At 38.2% G+C, this 19931-nt stretch overlaps 1 protein-coding gene across 1 annotated transcript; it reads left to right on the top strand.

Annotated features, from left to right (window-relative positions):
• The first annotated feature begins 1987 nt into the window (after positions 1-1987).
• Positions 1988-18756, top strand: TDO2 (tryptophan 2,3-dioxygenase). Its single transcript, XM_002716875.5, has 12 exons — positions 1988-2140; positions 2363-2468; positions 3394-3484; positions 6400-6470; positions 8035-8162; positions 9142-9328; positions 11255-11362; positions 14368-14479; positions 16005-16062; positions 16942-17021; positions 17515-17605; positions 18179-18756. Exons 1-12 carry the CDS (start codon positions 2106-2108, stop codon positions 18330-18332), a joined length of 1221 nt encoding a protein of 406 aa, XP_002716921.1. The 5' UTR covers positions 1988-2105; the 3' UTR covers positions 18333-18756.
• The last annotated feature ends 1175 nt before the right edge of the window (positions 18757-19931 follow it).

Genomic DNA, 19931 nt, shown 5'->3' with positions numbered 1-19931 from the left:
GTGAAAGCTCCCATTCCTTGAAAACCAATGTCTTAAGAGTTTCTTTTCTGTTTTCCTTGGGTTTATCTCCAAGTAATGACTACTGAGCAAATGTTACTTGTTGACAGTTTTCCCTGGGTTTTATGATAACACTTTCTTTTTATTATTATTATTATTATTATTTAACTTTTATTTAGTAAATATAAATTTCCAAAGTACAGTTTATGGATTACAATGGCTTCCCCCCTATAACTTCCCTCCCACTCGCACCCCTCCCATCTCCCGCTCCCTCTCCCATTCCATTCACATCAAGATTCATTTTCAATTATCTTTATATACAGAAGATCGATTTAGTATATATTCAGTAAAGATTTCATCAGTTTGCACCCACACAGAAACACAAAGTGTAAAATACTGTTTCAGTACTAGTTATAGCATTACTTCACATTGGACAACACAATAAGGACAGATCCCACATGAGGAGTAAGTACACAGTGACTCCTGTTGTTGACTTAACAATTTGACACTCTTGCTTATGGCGTCAGTAATCTCCCTAGGCTTTAGTCATGAGTTGCCAAGGCTATGGAAGCCTTTTGAATTCGCCGACTTCGATCTTATTCCGACAGGGTCATAGTCAAAGTGGAAGTTCTCTCCACCCTTCAGAGAAAGGTACCTCCTTTTTTGATGGCCCTGTTATGATAGCACTTTCATGTTGTTTAAACTTCTGGAAAACTTCACTAAACATCATCATTTTTGATATAGCAATAAAATTATTTTCAAGGTATTACAATCTTCAAATTTGCAATCCATTTTATTATCCTTATTTTGGAGAAGAAGTTGATATGTGCAGACATTAAATCAATTTTTCTCATATCAGAAGATGAGTAGTATGGCCAAGATCTGAGATGAACCTTTTGGTTCTAATTTCTTTCATAAATTCAACAAACATCGTGATTCTAGAGAGTGAGATAAATGGGTGATGCGGTTTCTACATGTATTTATGAATGAGTAGGAGAGGTATATTAACGACAGGGTAATGGAGCTTCTGTCCTGACCCAATAGCTCCTTAAAGCTATTGTATAGCCTGTAAGCAAAAAATATCATTTTAAGGAAGACTGTTTTATTGCTGACATTTAAAATTGTTATTATTTAAAAATTCTCTATCAACACTATACCCCAAAGTGGATGGATGACTGCTCTGTCATTGATTTGCCACAGGTGAACAGCAAAGTAATGCCCACTTGAATTCCACTGCAATGTGTTGGAAGCTCACCTGTTGTTCATGACATAGGATTTGGATCAGAATATTTCCAATGATGAGACGAAAGAGCACTTTGAGCAAGCACCTGGTCTCTGAATTTCTTTCCTTAGACATATCCAGTTTTGTTTCTGCCTTAGAAGTTGTAGGAATATCTGAATCTGAGAGAACATTGGTTTTCTACAAGTTTGTCATCTCACATATCCTGATTCTACGCCATGTGTTTTCTTGGAGTTGAATAATGAACGGTACTTTTAAAACTTCACCTCTATTGATTTATTTGACTTTCATTACTTTGGATATACTAGCAGAACTCGGTGGTCGAGGCAGGGCAGCTCTGTGAAAATGCAGATTAATCTGCTGCCTGCACTGCCAGCATTCCATATGGGCCGGGTCCAAGTCATGGCTGCACCACTTTTGTTCCAGCTCCCTGGCAATTCACCTGGGAAGGCAGTGTGGGATGGCCCAAGTACTTGGGTCCCTGCACCCACATGGGAGAGCTGGATGAAGCTCCTGACTCCTGGCTCCTGGCTTCGGCCTGGCCCGTTTTGGCTATTGCGGCCAATTGGCAAGTGAACCAGCAGATGGAAGATCTCTCTGTAACTCTGCCTTTCAAATAAACACACAAATCTTTTTTTTTTTTTTTTTTTAAAAAGCAGAGCTTGGTAAGTCAAATGATTCAAGGATTCGCAAATGTACAGAGACTCAGTTCTGAACCAACTGAAATGAAAACCTAAGAGAACAAGGAGAGAACTGATTGGCTAGTGCAGGGTAAACAGGGTCAATAAAAGGCAGCTGTAGAACAAGAAGTCAGAGGTACTTCCCACCTAGAGTCAAAACTCTGGTGCGCAGATAGAGCCTCCTCGCCATGAGTGGGTGCCCATATTTAGGAAACAACTTTGGGTGAGTATTTGCCTCTCTCCTAAGTAGGTTTACGTGACTGGGAACACCACATATAAGCATTTAAATTTCTGAATATAAAGATCATTGGGAACAGAAACCTTTATTCCCTTGTTGAATAATCTAAGCGAAATTAACAGCAAGTGAATTTTAATTGCTCATATTATTAGTTGTATGCTTTCTCAAACTCTATTTTTCTTTTCTCCTCATTTATTAAAACAACAGATACGCTTTTAAAAACTTATCTGTAGAAAGCAGGGACGAAGACAAATCACAGACCGGTGTGAACAGGGCGAGCAAAGGAGGACTCATCTATGGGAGCTACTTGCAGGTAAGGGGCAGGGTCCTCACGGGGCTTGGCCTCCACTGTTAGGCACCAAATTCTGCTAAATGACTTTTCCATGTCCCCATACCCCCTGCCAGTAATCAACAATTTTCCTTACCTGAGTATGTCCCTATTCATACAAGTTTATCCTTTTTAAACTTCTGTGAGAACAATTCAAGAGCCTCACAGGTGAAAATTCGCCTCTTTAATAGAGGAACAGTGAAAGTAGAGAATTGAGAACCAGGGCATAGGGGTATAAATGATAAGACACAGTGTACATAGCTGGCAGGCATTACATAACTTAAATAAATATGTCAGGGTCAATAAACCTTAGCCTAGAAAACTGCAAGTGTGTCTCCAAAACATTATCTTTAAAAGTCTCTTGTAGTAAAATACAAGTGTTAAAGGCACCCTGAGAGGTTTTTGTTTGTTTTCTGTTTTTGTTTTTGGAGATCATTAGTCAATAAAAGAAGCATGTTAACAAATGAGATATTTGGAGATCATTCTAGGCTGTTTTAACCTGTTTGTCTTCTACCTCTTTAAAGAAGAAAAGTAGAAGCCTTGATACTTTCACTGATAAAGATCTTTAAAAACAGACTTTAGGTGAATAAAAGAATGGCAGATACACAACTAACCTGTTTTCAAGTTTTCATCATATTTATTGCATGAGATAGAAAGCATATCACTTCCCTTTGAGTGTAATAGCTTTTGTTATGATAAAATCCTAACAGACATTTTTGGATACCAATAAAAATCATCAATTCAACTCTTCCTGTCTCATGAGACTCATTTCATTATTTAAAGGAAAATAGATCTGTTTGTTGTGAATTTGGGACTCTAAGAAACCATTTCCAATAGTCTTTCAATTGTTATTAAAGTTGTGAAAAACCACATTCTGAAATATCAAAATCTTTCTGTTTTTCACTTTAAGTTGGAAAAAATTTTGAATGCACAAGAACTTCAAAGTGAAATAAAAGGAAATAAAATCCATGATGAACACCTTTTTATTATCACTCATCAAGGTAAGTAAATCGCATGATGACTCAGCATTAACAATTCCATAGGCATAAATCAAGAATAATGAGGGAAGATCAGATCTCTTAACGATAAGCTGATGAAAGATCAAGGGATTGTCTTTTTTTAGAAATGCTTGAGACAATTTTCCCCTAGATATGTTCTCATAAGACACATTGTTGGGATTTTAACAGGGTTTTATGTTGTTTCACTGTTAGTTGGGTCAAGTAGGACTCCTGCTTTGTCTAATTCAAAGGAGACTTTTCAGTCCTGGAATTTCACAAAGAATTTACAAGCTAAGATGTTACTATTTCTCCACTTGGAACATTAAGAAAAGTTGTTTTGAGGGAATAAACTATTCAATTTATGTGTATTTACATAAAAACCTGCTGTTAGGCTGGCGCCGCGGCTCACTAGGCTAATCCTCTGCTTGCGACACTGGTACTCCAGGTTCTAGTCCTGGATGGGGTGCCGGATTCTGTCCCAGTTGCTCTTCTTCCAGCCCAGCTCTCTGCTGTGGCCAGGGAGTGCAGTGGAGGATGGCCCAAGTGCTTGGGCCCTGCACCCGCATCGGAGACCAGGACGAAGCACCTGGCTCCTGGCTTCGGATTGACGCAGTGCGCCGGCAGTGGTGGCCATTTGGGGGATGAACCAATGGAAGGAAGACCTTTCTCTCCATCTCTCCCTCTCACTGTCCTAACTCTGCCTGTCAAAAAAACAAACCAAAAAAACCCAAAAAACAAAAACCTGCTATTAAACAAAAATGTGAATCTTTTCTAAAATATATGTGTAGTCTATTCAGATTTCTCACCTCTGGGCAGTGGATTTCAATCTAGGAGCCCAAGCTTTAAGAGTTTAGAAGCACCATAAACTCTGAAATTGTGTGCAGATTTTCATGAATATGTATCCCAAAGAGGTATGTCATTCCCAAATGTCGAGAATATTTTCTTTAAGGTTGTCTGGGCTGTAACACCGTCCTCTGTCTCATCCGGGGCCCAGTACCTCCTGCTGTCAGGGCTGCTTGTTTTCTCATGTTTCCCTTCCCTCCCACTTCCTTCTGTTCTTTCCTCAAATGGGCGCTCACTGACTGGCTCAACCAACAGACTCCTCCCATTAAAGCAATTAAGGATGGAGAACAGCTGGCTTAAGTGTTACTTCTCCTGCTGTTGTGTTTATATATCTTACGGGCCTCTTATGCCAATGCAAAGCCAATAGGAGAGGAGTCATGGCTTAGTGGCACAAACATGGAGTTTGAGCAGAGCATGGAACCCAGTTTCTATCATGACTAAGAAGCGTGACCTTGGTCAAGTTGCTTAGGTCTCAGGATCTTTGTTTTCACAACTGTAAGGCTGGGAGAATTAGGACATCTTCTCTCTCACAGAGATCCTAGGAAGAGCATAGGAGACAAAGTGCATTAAGTACTGAGCCCAAGGGATAGCACTTAATAAGCATGCAACAAGCAGCAGCTGTCATAATTTGATAGGCTCCCTTTCCTTTCATTCTTCAGTCATCATATAAGCGGTGAGTCATGGGACTAGCCCACGAGCTTAAATCTGACAAGAGAGAGACACAAACTGATCAACACAGATCTGGTTTTCTGTCTGTCTAAAAAACTCCTAAAACAAAATTAAAAATTATAATTAGATTCCATTAAATATGTCAGAAATATAACTTCTGTCCATACAATACAACCAAAAAGGATGCACTAGAGATTTTCAGTTGTTTGTCATTTTATTCAATTGTTACACTGGCTACATTCATTTATTCATAAACCAACCATCCAGTATTTTTTTCATTTATTTTTTAAAAGTTTTTATTTTTATTTATTTGAGAGGTAGAGTCACAGCGAGAGGAGGAGACAGAGAGAGGTCTTCTATCCACTGGTTGCTCCCCAGATGGCTGCAATGGCTGGAGCTGAGCCGATCTGACGCCAGGAACCAGGAGCTTGTTCTGGGTCTCCCATGTGGGTGCAGGGGCCCACCTGCTTGGGCCATCTTCTACTGCTTTCCCAGGCCATAGCAGAGAGCTGAATCAAAAGAGGAGCAGCTGGGACTAGAACTGGCACCTATGGGATGCTGGCACTGCGGCCCCTCCAGTGTTTATTTTAACACTTGGTTAAATATTGAGGAAAAATAGTTGAATGTGACAAAGTCTAGAGACTAAGGGCTTAGAAACTAACCCTTATGGAAAAGACAAGCTAATAGGATAACAATCTTTGAGTAAAATTATTTTGGCTGAATTTATGATTCAACAAATAGCTGAGGACTCAGATGGTTATCCTAAAAGGAGATATACTGGTGATGCTGACTCAGTGCCAAGAAAGCTGCCCCCGGGACTTAGCTGTGAGGATAAGGTGAACTTTGCCTTTATTATTCTGCCACAAACATGTGGCCACATTGCTGTGTATCCCAAGCCTATGAGTTGCTAAGTTCTTCATGGAATAAAAAAAAAAACAACACTAAGAAAAGAAACAAAAATAAAAACCAGCACATGTTAAGAAATGTGGCTTTATGTTTTTAAGATTTTAAAACCCCAGCATCTTTCAAATAGTTCAGTAAATATTAATTTTTGAGTCATTATTAAAGTTGAATACCATTTCCACTTCCCCACATATCTCTGGCTTCCTAACAAGAAGTTAGAACTGGATTATGAGCTACTTCTAAAAGACCTAACAGTAGGTTTGCTAATAATAAGGAATAGAAACCATATAACCATTGTGCTGCACATATGGAAACATTTGATAAAGTTTGGGTATTATAATTTTCTAACACTAATATTGATTTCTAGCTTAAATGGGACTATGTTTATATTTAATGATTTAAAATTTATCTTTTCATTTCTCTTTCAATAATGTTTGCCATATATAATTGTGATCAATGAGGCTCCCATATCTTTCTAACTGACAGTGATTTTTTTATTCCAGCATACGAACTCTGGTTTAAGCAAATCCTCTGGGAATTAGATTCTGTTCGAGAGATTTTTCAGAATGGTCATGTAAGTTGTTATGTTGCAATACTGGTTTTGGGTATTTCTTAGAATATACAGAAATATTAATGAGGAAAATGTAACATAAAATAGTAAAATTACTACTTGATAAAAAAATAAACAAACACTTTCTGGACAAAGAGTTCAGCCATATTTTACCAGTGCCATTGCTACTACAGAATTGGACATTGCTTTAAGTTTCCTTCCAAATTTTGGTTTCAAGCCTTTTGTTTAGAATTCAATTCTCCCCAAACCCCCTCAAAGCAAAGGTGTTACAAATGATGGTTGATCACCAAGCTAACCAATAGAGAGCCTTTAACTAAGAGGTTCTAGCATTGTGTTTCCCAATGTTTATCAGCTGTGGTAAGACAAGAATAATAGTGAAGAAAGTGAAAAGGGAAGGGAAGGCAAGAGGAGAGAAAGTAAAAGAGGAAAAAGATGAGGAAAAGGGAAATGGGAAAGAATAAGATAAGGACAAGGAATGAGGGGGCAGGAGAGGGCCCTTCAGCTGGTGCTGGGAGCTCAATCACGCTTCTGCTTCCCCATCTCCCACTGCATTTCTTCCTGAGACTTCTTGGTCCCAGCGTGGTCCTCCAACCCTGAGCTCCTGCTCCAAGAATAGTTGGCAAAGAGTGCATGGGGCAAGGAGTCTTGAAAAAGCTCCTGGAAAATGGATATCATGAAAAATCTATGCCTGGGTTTCAAATGATTTTGCACCAAAATAAATTTCTAATTCCATCTTTCCATGAACTTTCTGAAGTGCTCTCATTCAGAGCACTTCCTACGTGGTTGAACACATTTCCTGTTTAAGTCCATGATGGCTTTGTCCTCAGGAAAGAGAAGATCTATCCAGGTGTTGCTTAATCCTCAGAAGTCCCCATGTTGCCTTGACCAAGGTATATTTGTTTATAGTGAAACAAAACGAGAAAACTTGTTTTGACATCAGAGGCAGTTGTTTTTCCAGAAAGTACTTTTACCTTGCTTCCACTTAATTTTCTTTCTCTTTTTAAGATTTATTTTATTTTATTTTTTAAAGATTTATTTATTTGAAAGGCAGAGAGGGTGAGAGAGAGAGAGTGAGAGAGTCAGAGTTATTCCATCCACTCGTTCACTCCCCAAATGGCCACAATGGCCAGAGCTGTGCTGATTTGAAGCCAGGAGCCAGGAGTTTCTTCCAGGTCTCCCATGTGGGTGCAGGGGTCCAAGCACATGGCCACCTTCCACTGCTTTCCCAGGCTAACAGCAGAGAGCTGGGTTGGAAGTGGAGCAGACGGTACATGAACTAGTGCTCCTAGCAACACAAGCGGAGGCTTAGCCCACTAGGCCACAGTGCCAGCCCCTCCACTTAATTTTCTATTTTCAAGATAGAAAAGTGATTCTGGTTTTGCTGACATTCCTTGCACACGTTGAGAATTATTATTAGTTCAACATATTTGTGGAAATTTTCAGCTCCAAAGTTCCTCCTTGAAAGAGATACAAGATGAATAGCTATCTATGCGTTGTCATTTACAGTTTATTGTGTATTTTGCAGAAGTTGGAATGGGTTACTCAGTGTTCTGTTTCTGAACTCTAGGTCAGAGATGAAAGGAATATGCTTAAAGTTGTCACCAGGATGCAGCGAGTGGCTGTGATCTTGAAACTCCTGGTCCAGCAGTTTTCTGTTCTGGAAACAATGACTGCCTTGGACTTCAATGACTTCAGGTGAGTGCCTGTGGCAATTTTTCTAAATGCAGAGGGCTAACCTTTTAATTCTGATGGTGGAAGAGGAGGATGTGTGGGTTGTGTCATGTGAAGGACCTGCCCTACTGCACTGTCACTATGAGGGCTTGGGGGTCTCCCATCAAAAGCATTTGAAAAGTTATAAAGACATTTTGCCAGCCATTTTTACCTACAAAACTGTATGATTATTAATTTCAATTAATCAGTGTATGCCCTATTTTTCTCAATAAAGAATTTTAGGCAATTTAGGAAAATGATGAATAAAATAATTAAGTTTTCAAAAATACAATGTTTGCCAAAAGTGCATCTGGTTTTGGGGATGGTAGTAACTACATGTTTGGATTGCCCGTTTTGTGCTAGGCATATTCCATTCATTTACTTACATTATCTCATTGGCATTCATAATAATACCAGGTAGCAAGATTTATAATAATATCCAAGAATGCAACTTGTAGGAAGCATTCAGTAATATTTATAAAGAATCTTTGAGCAATGTGGAATGAATGATTTCCCAGTATCCACATGTCTTTAAGGAAAATATTTTGTACACACAAATGTACACACACAATTACATGTATCTAACCATATGTCTATATATACACATATGTATATGCTAGTAGTCCAATGTACACTCATGGACATTTTATGATATATAAGCTACAATATATATACTATTCTTTATATTAAAATACATATCATATATATTAGAATATATAATCATTTTACAAGTCTACAAAGTTTCTGACTTCAAATTGATGGTTAGAAGTGATAATGTTTAAATAGCTCATTTTCCTCATTTTAATAAAGGGCAAACCATGGGTCCAGCTCTAGGCAGTTGCAGCTGTCTGTTCTTGGTGATGTCTAGGAAGGTAGAACTGATAGAAGAAACCATTAGAGTGATTTATAATCAAATCGAAACGCTTTCTTTCTCTTCTCTTCTTTCCTCCATTGATTTGCAAAGGGAGTATTTGTCTCCAGCATCAGGCTTCCAGAGTTTGCAATTTCGACTCCTCGAGAACAAGATAGGTGTTTTCCAGAGCATGAGAGTCCCTTACAACAGGAGACATTATCGTGACAACTTCAAAGGAGAAGACAATGCACTGCTGCTTCAATCTGAGCAGGAGAAGACGCTTCTGCAACTAGTGGAGGTGCATGCTTACATGCCATCTCTGAAGTCTGGTGCAATACCTCAATTTAGCTTCTGCTAGATATTAACTTACTCTTACAGAGTTATTTATTTATCTGAAAGACGAAGTTAAAGAGAAGAGGGAGGGAGAGCAAGTGGGAGAGAGAAATTTTCCATCCACTAGTTCACTCCCAAATGGCTTCAGCAGCTGAGGCTGGACCAGCTGGAAGCCCGCAGTCAGGAGCTCCTGATCTCTGACATGGGTGGGTGCGGGGACCCAGGCACTTTAGCCATTCCCCACTGCTTTCCCAGCCACATTGGCAGGGAGATGGATTGGAGTGTTCACATGGGATGCCAGAGCTGCAGGCAGTGGCTTAACCTTAACACTGGGCCACAACGCTGGCCCCAGCATTTTATTTTATTGTTTTAAAAAACTTATTTTTTATTTTTAAAAGAAATTTATTAATACATTAGATTCTCAGAGTCATACCAAATGCATGATAATTATTACAACACAATTTTCTTCAGCACTAATGTTAATATGATATTAATATAAATAGAACACATTCCATGTAGTTCAGAGACACAATTCTAAGAATATAATGATACTATCCTTCCAGAATTTAAGACTTATATCAGAGATGGTTTATATTCATCACAAATACAGAAAGAGGGGCTGGCGCTGTGGTGTAATAGGCTAAGCCTCTGCCTGAGGCACTGGATTCCCAAATGGGCACCAGTTCTAGTCCTGGTTGCTCCTCTTCCGATCCAGCTCTCTGCTATGGCCTGGGAAAGCAGTGGAAGATGGCCCAAGTCCTTGGGCCCCTGACCCCATGTGGGAGACCTGGAAGAAGCTCCTGGCTCCTGGTTTCAGAGCTGCTCAGCTCCAGCTGTTGTGGCCATCTGGGGAGTGAACCAGAAGATGGAAGACCTTTCTCTTAGTCTCTCCCTCTCTGTCTATAACTCTAACTCTCAAATAAATAAATAAATCTTTTAAAAAAAAGAATACAGAAATAATTTAATTAAAAATGCTCAAATCTATAAATTCAACTTGTTAAAATATAATGAACCCTCTTGAAACCTTCACAAATCTTTACATAATAAATTTTAAATTAATATTAAATAACTGGATAATCTCATTTTAAAAATTCTATTCTTCTAGGAGTCCCTGTTAAACAATATTAATTTAGTTTATATTTTGAATGAGTATGATTAACCATTCAATAAGCTTTGCTTCTTTAAAATGTAAATGTGACTGAAAAATTTCACTTGAGTATTTTTCTTAAACTAAATTACTAAGAATATGCTCTTCAGAAGTTTCCTTTTCATATGCTAATGTCCTAGGGGCCCACATTCTTGCAAAAGTATTAATGATTATTCTTAAGCAAATTATTAGATAAAATTGTATTATCTTGATATCTTCAGAAAGCCTTTTTCTTTTCATATTAAACTTTTATCCCTGCGAATTATATTCTTCTTAGCTTTACCTTTAGATTACAAAGTCTCGGGTGATCTTAGAACAAATTGCATCATTGTTTAATTATAAAGTTGCTAAGTATATCATGCCTCTGAATTTAGAAAACATATTTTTTACATTCCTTCAGCTGTTAACACATAAAGTATTTTGAGAACAAATCAGAAGGCAATATTAAAATAATGTTTCAATAAGTTAAGTGATTTTTAGAAGCAAATTAAGATTTCTGTAATCATGTATTTCTTAAGAAACAAAGAGCAAGCCTTAATGATGGTTGTTACAAAGATCAAGAAAATGAAATATATCAGTTGCTGTTTCATAAATGAAGACATTGAAGAGAAGGAAAAAATACAAATAGAATGGTGATGCATACTTCTCAAAACTGATGATTTATTATTTCTAGTATGTATTTTTGACAATATATTATATGTTTTAAATTTTCACATATTCATTTAAAAATAATATTTATTTAAGGCATGGCTGGAAAGAACACCAGGTCTAGAGCCACATGGATTTAATTTCTGGGGAAAGCTTGAAAAAAATATTGTTCAAGGCCTGGAAGAAGAATTCATAAAGATTCAGGTATTTATAATGACATGAGCTTATAAAAAGTTACTAAAGAAGGAGTATTATGAATTTTATTGTAGTAATTTCTTGCTGTTCTCTTACCCTTTCATTTTCTTATGTTCTTTTTATTTCATAAAAATCCTTCTTGGAATACATTTTGTGGTTGATTGAGTTTTGCCTGTGTGCAATTAAAATTACACAAAATTTAGATGTTCATGGCAGGCAAGATTTTTGTGATCAACAGCTATGATACAAAGAAATGTGATGATACAAAATGTTTCCATTTCTATAGGAAGCCTCTTTTATGATCAGTTCCAGATAGAACTAGGTACACAGAGGACGAGGTAATCAAAGGTAGCTAGAGTTCTTCCCTTTCACTCCTGTATTTCCTGGGTCCATTTATCAGCTTTCAGACCATGGCAGTTTTCTCCTGCTTAAAAAACACTGCTGATTGCTCATTTACTTGAGTTGCAAGACCCTCATGACCAAATTTCTTGAAAGAGTTGCTAAAATCCTTTATCTTGAGAGGCTGCGTCAGGTTAAAGCATGGACTTTGAAGTTGCATTGCATGGGTTCAAAATTCCATCTCCACTGGGAACTGTGTGATAGTAAACATCTTACTTAATCTCTCTTGCCTCACTTTTATCATTGGTACAATAGAAAATAAGAGTATGATCAGCATTAAATTAATCACTAGCCTCCATGTACATAAATTCAAACATTATCTTTAATCTTAATTTTACCTGACCTTCTAGCAGCATTCAAAATTAACTACCACTTTCTTGAATGTTCTTTCCCCCTGGATTTGGTACATTACATACATTGTGTCTGCACCTAGTGCTCTCGTTCTTATTTCTCTAACTCCTTTAACTACTCATATTTCTCTCCAAGATCAATAAATGCAATTATTTGTGCAATGTCTCAGATCCTTTGTAGACTGACTTAGATCCTTTCCTATTTCCATAGTTTTCATTAAACAACCTCATTTATATCTATTGTTCCAATATCTACTTATTTATCAGTCATTTCCAGCAATTTATCTCTAGCTTAGAGATTGCTTTAGATTGTAGATCACATATATCTAAAAATTTATTTATTTACTTAAATGAGGGGAAAGAGAGAGAGAGAGAGAGAAAGAAAGGAAAATGTGCTGCTCTGTTGTTCTGGCTTACGTTCTAAATGCTGGGCTTGGCTGACTGAAGGCATGAGCTGGGAACTCAATCCAGGACTCCCATGTGGGTGGTAGGAGCCCTAAGCCATCACTTTTGCCTTTTGGGATCTGTATTAACAGGAAGCTGGAGTCAGCAGTCAGAGGCAGGTATCGAACCCAGACACTCTAGTATGGGATGCAGGCATCGCACTGGTTTCTTGAGCTAGGTCAACATCCAACCCTCAGATCATGTATGTCAAAATCTACTTAATGCATCTTCCTGATTCTCTAAAAAACACCACCAAAACCAAGCTTGGGAAGCTCCTCCTTCCATCTATTTTTGTGCCACCTGGTCTTCTCTGAGTTAAAATACATTTTTCTCCTATAAACCATCTAGTCTGACAAAACCATCTAGTTTAGTCAGACACTTATCAGTCATCCTTGGTACCGCTCTCTTCCTCAGTCAGTTCTTTGAGAGGAATTTCCCAATCCTGACTGGCTCTGAAATATTTCCTTTTAAATCGCCACCAGCACTGAGGTGCAAAGTGCCATAAATTTCCACTTGGACTGAAGCAGTAGGCTCTCAACTGTTCCTCCATCTTCCTCAGTTTGGCTCCATTCTGGTTAATTCCCCACACTGCCATTGGAGTAAGTTTTCTAAACTGCAAATATCATCACGTTATCCCTTTTACTCAAAGCCATTGTCTCAGGATAAAAATGACTATCCCTCATGTGACCTATAAGGCCTTCTGAATTCACATGGTCCAACCATGCTGAACGTCTCTTATTAGCAGGGTTTAGTTCTTTCAATTTACTGATTTGTGTATGTGTGTGTGTGTGTGTGTGTGTGTGTTAAGTTTCTTTGCGAAACAAATGTTCTTTTTTTCTTGTTTTTAAAATAATATTTATTAAGCATATGTACACAAAAGGGAAATCACCCTCTGATTCCACCCAGGAAGAAACATGCACAAACCCCAGGTGCACGTGGAGGGGAGGGGTCCCAGCTCCATGGGCTGAAGTGTGGGGCACACTGGAAATAAAATAAGTGTGAGTCATAGCCAACGGTCTGTTTGATGCCCTGAAATAGTACCAGTATAATCAGTCCCTTCAATGCTGAGCTTGTTCCCATTTTTCTGGCTCTAGGAAAACTTCTTTAGGAAGGTCTTTCCTTATCCATCTCCTTATTACTTGTTACTCTAAGTTATAATAACACTAACATTGCTCCTCTATAGCCCTGGGCATGGTTGCAACTTAAAGCTTGGGTGATCACCTGTGCAGTGTCTTATCCCCATCAGACAACAACCTGTGCAAGGTCAGGTTTAATTCACCTCAGTTTTAACTGAGTTCCAGGTAGAGCATGGGTTGTAGGCAGAAAAGTAAGATTTCCCTTAAACTCACCTGTAGATATCAAATGAATAAAAATAAGGTGATAAATACATATTTTATTTATGGAATACAATATTAAATTTTGTTTTCAATGGATTTAGGAGTTATTCTGACTAGGACCTCTTAACTTTCCTAAGTAGAATTACTGTGCTCATAGGTAAAATAATCGCCATTTAAACTTAGATCATCATTGATCACTCATAGTTATTTCCAATTTTATTCACCTTGGACCACATCCTATGATATTTATGAAGAGAATATTTGGAATTAATTAATAATTTAAAGTTAACAAAAGGATAAGTCTAAGTACATGTGTGGAAAACACTTCTCAGAACATATTTTCCAAAGTAAAATATTTGACAATATAGAACATACTCCAAGGACAATGTGTCTGCAACCTGAGAGTATTTCTCAGGAGCCAAGCTTTCTACAATAGAGAAATCTGTTCTCTCTTGTGGGAATACTAATGTGGTGTTTTTCTAAGGCTATGGAAGAGTCGGAGGAAAAAGACGACCAGATGGCTGAATTTCAGAAACAAAAAGAGGTGTTACTGTCCTTATTCGATGAGAAACGCCATGAGCATCTCCTTAGTAAAGGTAAATATTTTATTCCCAGATCCTTTCCCTGGAGTGTATGAGTGTGTGTGTATTTACAAAATACAGTTTCATAGGACTACCAAGCTTGACTCAGAAGAAGCGGAATGAAAATTGATATTCATGTTTCTGATAGAAGGTGTACGTGTTATCCCTGATAATCCTGTCTTACCAGATTTCCACGTCCAGTTGATTTTAAAGATATAGCAGAGGCCGGCGCCACGGCTCACTAGGCTAATCATCTGCCTAGCGGCGCCGGCACCCTGGGTTCTAGTTCCAGTCGGGGCGCCGGATTCTGTCCCGGTTGCCCCTCTTCCAGGCCAGCTCTCTGCTGTGGCCCGGGAGTGCAGTGGAGGATGGCCCAAGTGCTTGGGCCCTGCACCCCATGGGAGACCAGGATAAGTACCTGGCTCCTGCCATTGGATCAGCGGGGTGCGCCGGCCGCGGCGGCCATTGGAGGGTGAACCAACGGCAAATGCAAAAGGAAGACCTTTCTCTCTGTCTCTCTCTCACTGTCTACTCTGCCTGTCAAACAACAACAACAACAACAACAACAACAAAAAGATACAGCAGAAACTCCCATAGTATGGCAGACCAGAGGGATACCAAGATAAATTACAGATGACTTTTCAGGTAGCTCACAGGCCAACAGGGACAGGAATGAAGACAAGCTGTTGCAAATACTGTGGGGGAGGTCAGTGAAGGAGGAAATAGCTACTGAGCTTTGAGGACAGCTTTGCAGAGGAAATGCTTCTCAGGCAGACCAGGAAACACACATGTAGACCTTTCGTATAATCGTTTCCAGAGGAACTGAGCAGGCGGATCACTCCCGTCACCTCTGAACTGGAGTCTTTTACCTGCGAGAAACTGCTGTACTAATTGTGATTTAGAAGTTTTATTGTAAAGTGTGATGCAATATTTTTGGAAATAGGTAGACTACAAGTAAAAATAAATTTTTATAATACAAGTGCAGGATACAGCAGTACATGAAATTAGTATTAAATACTATGAACTTAAAGGCTCTTAACCTGAGTTTTCTAGAAAACACCTGTCAAGAATGGCAGATCTTGATTTCTTGAAGCTAGGAGCAAAGACTTAGAGAACAGAAACTATTTTATGTAATCATGATCTTCCTTAAACTTTAATATAGTGGTTTTCAGTGAATTAGGGAAGACTACTTTCAAATGAAGTTTGGAATGGATCACATTTAACCTTTTGAAAAGTAAATGATCATACTATTTTCCTTGGAAATATATTTCATCATTGAAATTTAATTTTTTTTCAAAATCAGCTATTCTTAACATGAGATAATTTACAGGTTTTTTTTTGGTTTGCCTTTTAAAATTCATTCTTAAAATAATATCTTAGATGATAGGTTTCTAAATTTAAATTAAAGGATAAAAAATTTCAACCCAAACTTGCATGGCTTTCTAAAAATATAAACTGTTAATTATTTAAAGTTCTGATGCCACTTTAGTATGACTCCCCTAAATACATGTGACATTAAAATATGCTATGTATCTTGCAGGTGAAAGGCGGTTGTCATACAGAGCACTTCAGGGAGCACTGATGATACATTTTTACAGGTAAGAACAAGTCAGAAGAGAGGAGGGAGTTACAATTGAGGAGGGGATGTGATATAGGTATTTTATAAAGAATAAAGTTTATAAATTGCAATCATCATTTAACACTGTAATTGGACTTTTGGAGAAAAGTTAGGCAATTATACTTTTAGTTTTGGACTTTTAAGTAAAAAACGTATGTCAACATCAGCATAATTTTTGAACTGTTTTCCTAAACTCAGAATGCGTGTAAGTTACTCGAGCGTATGCATCCTTGTATAAAACGTACTCAGAAAGTTGGATTTAATAAAAAAAGAAGACATGTTAGCAGACTTCAGAAAGTTTACATAAAATGGAATTAGAGGATAAATTTATTTTGGTGCAAACAAGTTTTGAAATGCATGTATTCAACGGATTGTTAAAATATTCATGGAAAAATGCCTATTATGAAAACATTTTTCATGGATTTCTAAATTTTTTGTACCAAAGTCAAGTAGACAACTTATCTTTAAATTTCATTTTTCCATGGATATTTCAAAGTACTCTTGTATATTAGAGGAAATAAAAAGTACTCTTTGTGTTTTAATACCTTTATCTCAAAGTGATTGACTTGTGTTGGTGTATATGTCTTCCTTTTAATAAGAACCTACCTTAGGCATAACTCTGTCTTGTTCGTTCATGTCTATTATATGGAATTTTCTAGACTTCAAACACTGCAAGATGAGTAGCATTATTTCCATGTTGAGATGAAGAGAGACTAAGAGAGTCATTTAAAACTGCCGTAGCTCCTGAATGGCAAAGGTGACATTTGATGCCAGGGTCAATTGATTATAAACTGATGTTCTTACTAACACCCTGGATTTGCCTGAACAGATTTCTTATTGTTGTCCTGCTTCCCTTTAGGGAAGAACCTAGATTCCAGGTCCCTTTCCAGTTGCTGACTTTTCTCATGGATATAGACACACTCATGACCAAATGGAGGTGTAAGTCCTCCCCCACCCCATGTTCCTTCTCCTTCTATCCTGCTTCTTTACCCCAATAAACTCTAGGAAAATGTTTTAGTTTTATAATCAGAAGGAAAAAATAAATATTCAAAGAAAATGCTTGAATATATAATAGTCACGTATTCATTTTTATGCCAATGCAGTTTTAAAATATAATTTCATTAGTTACTACTATTTTTGATAGTGGAGGGAAGGGCTCCTAAAGACAAATTGGCAAAAATTCATAGAAGTCCTGAGTCGGCTCTTTCCCCTGGTGCTGAGCACACTGCTAAATGGTGCAGTAAAATGCATGCAGACTCAAGCGCACAGGGTGCCAGGCAACCTAACAGTCTCCCTGGCTCTCACGCATGGACCGCCAAGCGATAAGTTGTCAGTCTTTTCTCAGAAGCAATAATCATTACCAGCCCCTTTGGAACATTATGGAAACTAATGGCAGCAAAGCCTTGAGGAGTAAACGTGTGTGTTTGCCTAGATAACCACGTGTGCATGGTGCACAGGATGCTGGGCAGCAAGGCTGGCACGGGAGGCTCCTCTGGCTATCAGTACCTGCGCTCCACCGTGAGGTAGGAGGGGGAGCTGTCCTCTCTGTCAATGTTCTTCTTCATACCATAGTTAACTAACAGGCAAAACCACAATTTTAATGCTAAAGCCACTCTTAACAGACATTGGCTATGAATGTAAGGTGGCATTTCAATTGATTAATTACTTCATGGCTGTTACTTAGCCACTACTTTGCAGCTGGGAAATATTTTCCAATAAATAATTAAGAACTCCTTATGCACTGAGTTTGTTACTTTGCTCACCATCCTTAAAAAGTAGGCAATGATAACACATCTCTGTCTTTATGAAGATACTATAGCAATAAGACTCTGTGTTTTTAACATGGGCTGCCCTTTACTAGATCAATCAAACACATGATACTGCTTCATGGGCATGACCTTTTGATATAAAATAAGAACCAATCATAATACTAATACTATTAAATCCTCATGCAACATTTATCTGATATGTATACTTAGATACATAACATGTAATATAAAATACTAATTATTTAAGGAAAACATCTGAGAAATAAAATTTTTGGATAGGAAATATTAAAGATATTAACACATTTCCATATATATGTGTTTTTCCAGTGACAGGTACAAGGTATTTGTAGATTTATTTAATCTTTCAACATATCTGATTCCTCGGCACTGGATACCAAAGATGAACCCAATCATTCACAAATTCCTTTATACGGCTGAATACTGTGACAGCTCTTACTTCAGCAGTGATGAGTCAGATTAAATTCACCTGCAGAATCTACAAGGACGATTGATTTTTCAGTCTATGATTTTATTTTACGTTAATTATTGTGAGTATATAATTTTACTATATTTATAACAAAGTTTGGCATCAGTGTCCTGACTCAATTTTGGAATTGATTTTATTACCTTGTGTGATTATGCCTTATATAAGACTAAAGATTAACATGATGCTGAATTCAGTTAAATTGTAGCCTTGTATATAGGATATTTTTCTATTAAAATTCAACTTTCCAGATATTTACCTTAATGTAACCTCTTAAGGTGATCATCACTTCATTGCTCATATTTTATAAGCTTGTAAAGTCAGCTAGCCACTTCAGATATTGTGTGTAACAAAATGTCATTCTGTATCAAAATATATTCAAGCAAAAATTTCAAAATAAACATTAGTCTTTTGATGTGTATGGTTTTTGAAACATTGCTTCTATTTGTTAGAGCTTTTCATGACCAAAGATTGATATCTATGCTTAAAGATGAATGAATGGATGATGACTGTATTAGCTCAGAGAATTCTGTTGATTTTTAAAAATTTACTTATTTATTTTTGGCAAGAGGGTGTGATATAGACAGATAGGTAGACAGAAGTATCTCCCATCCACTGATTCACTCCCCAAATGCAATGGCCAGGGCTGGAGCCAGGAGCTGGCAACACCATCCAGGGCTACTGTGTGGGTGGCAGGAACCCAGTTATCCAAGCCATGGCTTCTGCCTCCAAGAGTTTACATTAGCTAGAAGCTGGATTCAGGAACAGGAGTTGGGCATTGAAGTCAGACTGTCTGATGGGGCAAGTGGGTGAGCTCATTACTAGGCCTAACACTTGCCCTCCCACACAAATCAGGGGAGTGTTAGAATAGAGGGGACTAGAGAGCTTTTTTAAAAAAATTTTAATCAGTTTTTAACAGATTCAGTATAGTTTGTAGATTTTTTTTTTTTTTTTTTTTTTTTTTTTTTTTTTGGACAGGCAGAGTTAGACAGTGAGAGAGAGAGAGAGACAGAGACAGAGAGAAAGGTTTTCCTTTTTCCGTTGGTTCAGCCCCAAGTGGCCACCATGGCCGGCGTGCTGCGGCTGGCACGCTGTGCTGCTCTGAAGCCAGGAGCCAGGTGCTTCTCCTGGTCTCCCATGCAGGTGCAGGGCCCAAGGACTTGGGCCATCCTCCACTGTTTTCACGGGCCACAGCAGAGAGCTGGACTGGAAGAGGGGCAATCAGGACAGAATCCAGCGCCCCAACCGGGACTAGAACCCGGTGTGCCGGCGCCACAAGGCGGAGGATTAGCCTAGTGAGCCGCGGCGCTGACCTTGTAGATACATTTCTAAGAATATAATGATATTCTCTTGCTTCCTTCCTCCTTGGGCAGCTTTGATGTACATAGACTGGATCCAGTTCTGGAATATGATTTCCTGGAACACTTAGGATCTTATATACCATGTCTTCTGTAGATTTTGACTTTATTCTTTCCTGTGGTAGACCAGTTCCCTTTCCCATGCTGTGTCCCAGCTTCTAGTGCCTGTGGATACACAGAAGTGTGAATGTGCTCTTCCCCTACCCTGTGGTCTGGGAAGTAGAACGGTCTCTAATGT

The sequence above is a fragment of the Oryctolagus cuniculus genome, chromosome 8 (genome assembly GCF_964237555.1).
Source record: "Oryctolagus cuniculus chromosome 8, mOryCun1.1, whole genome shotgun sequence".
NCBI classification, from domain to species: domain Eukaryota; kingdom Metazoa; phylum Chordata; class Mammalia; order Lagomorpha; family Leporidae; genus Oryctolagus; species Oryctolagus cuniculus.
This window is presented reverse-complemented; position numbering and strand designations above follow the sequence as displayed.

Bases quoted from the DNA above. Each gene is read 5' to 3' on its own strand.
- TDO2 (XM_002716875.5), top strand. From the start codon at position 2,106: ATGAGTGGGTGCCCATATTTAGGAAACAACTTTGG. The intron at 6,471-8,034 runs GTAAGTTGTTAT...TCTGAACTCTAG, and splicing joins AGATTTTTCAGAATGGTCAT to GTCAGAGATGAAAGGAATAT. The intron at 8,163-9,141 runs GTGAGTGCCTGT...TGATTTGCAAAG, and splicing joins TTGGACTTCAATGACTTCAG to GGAGTATTTGTCTCCAGCAT.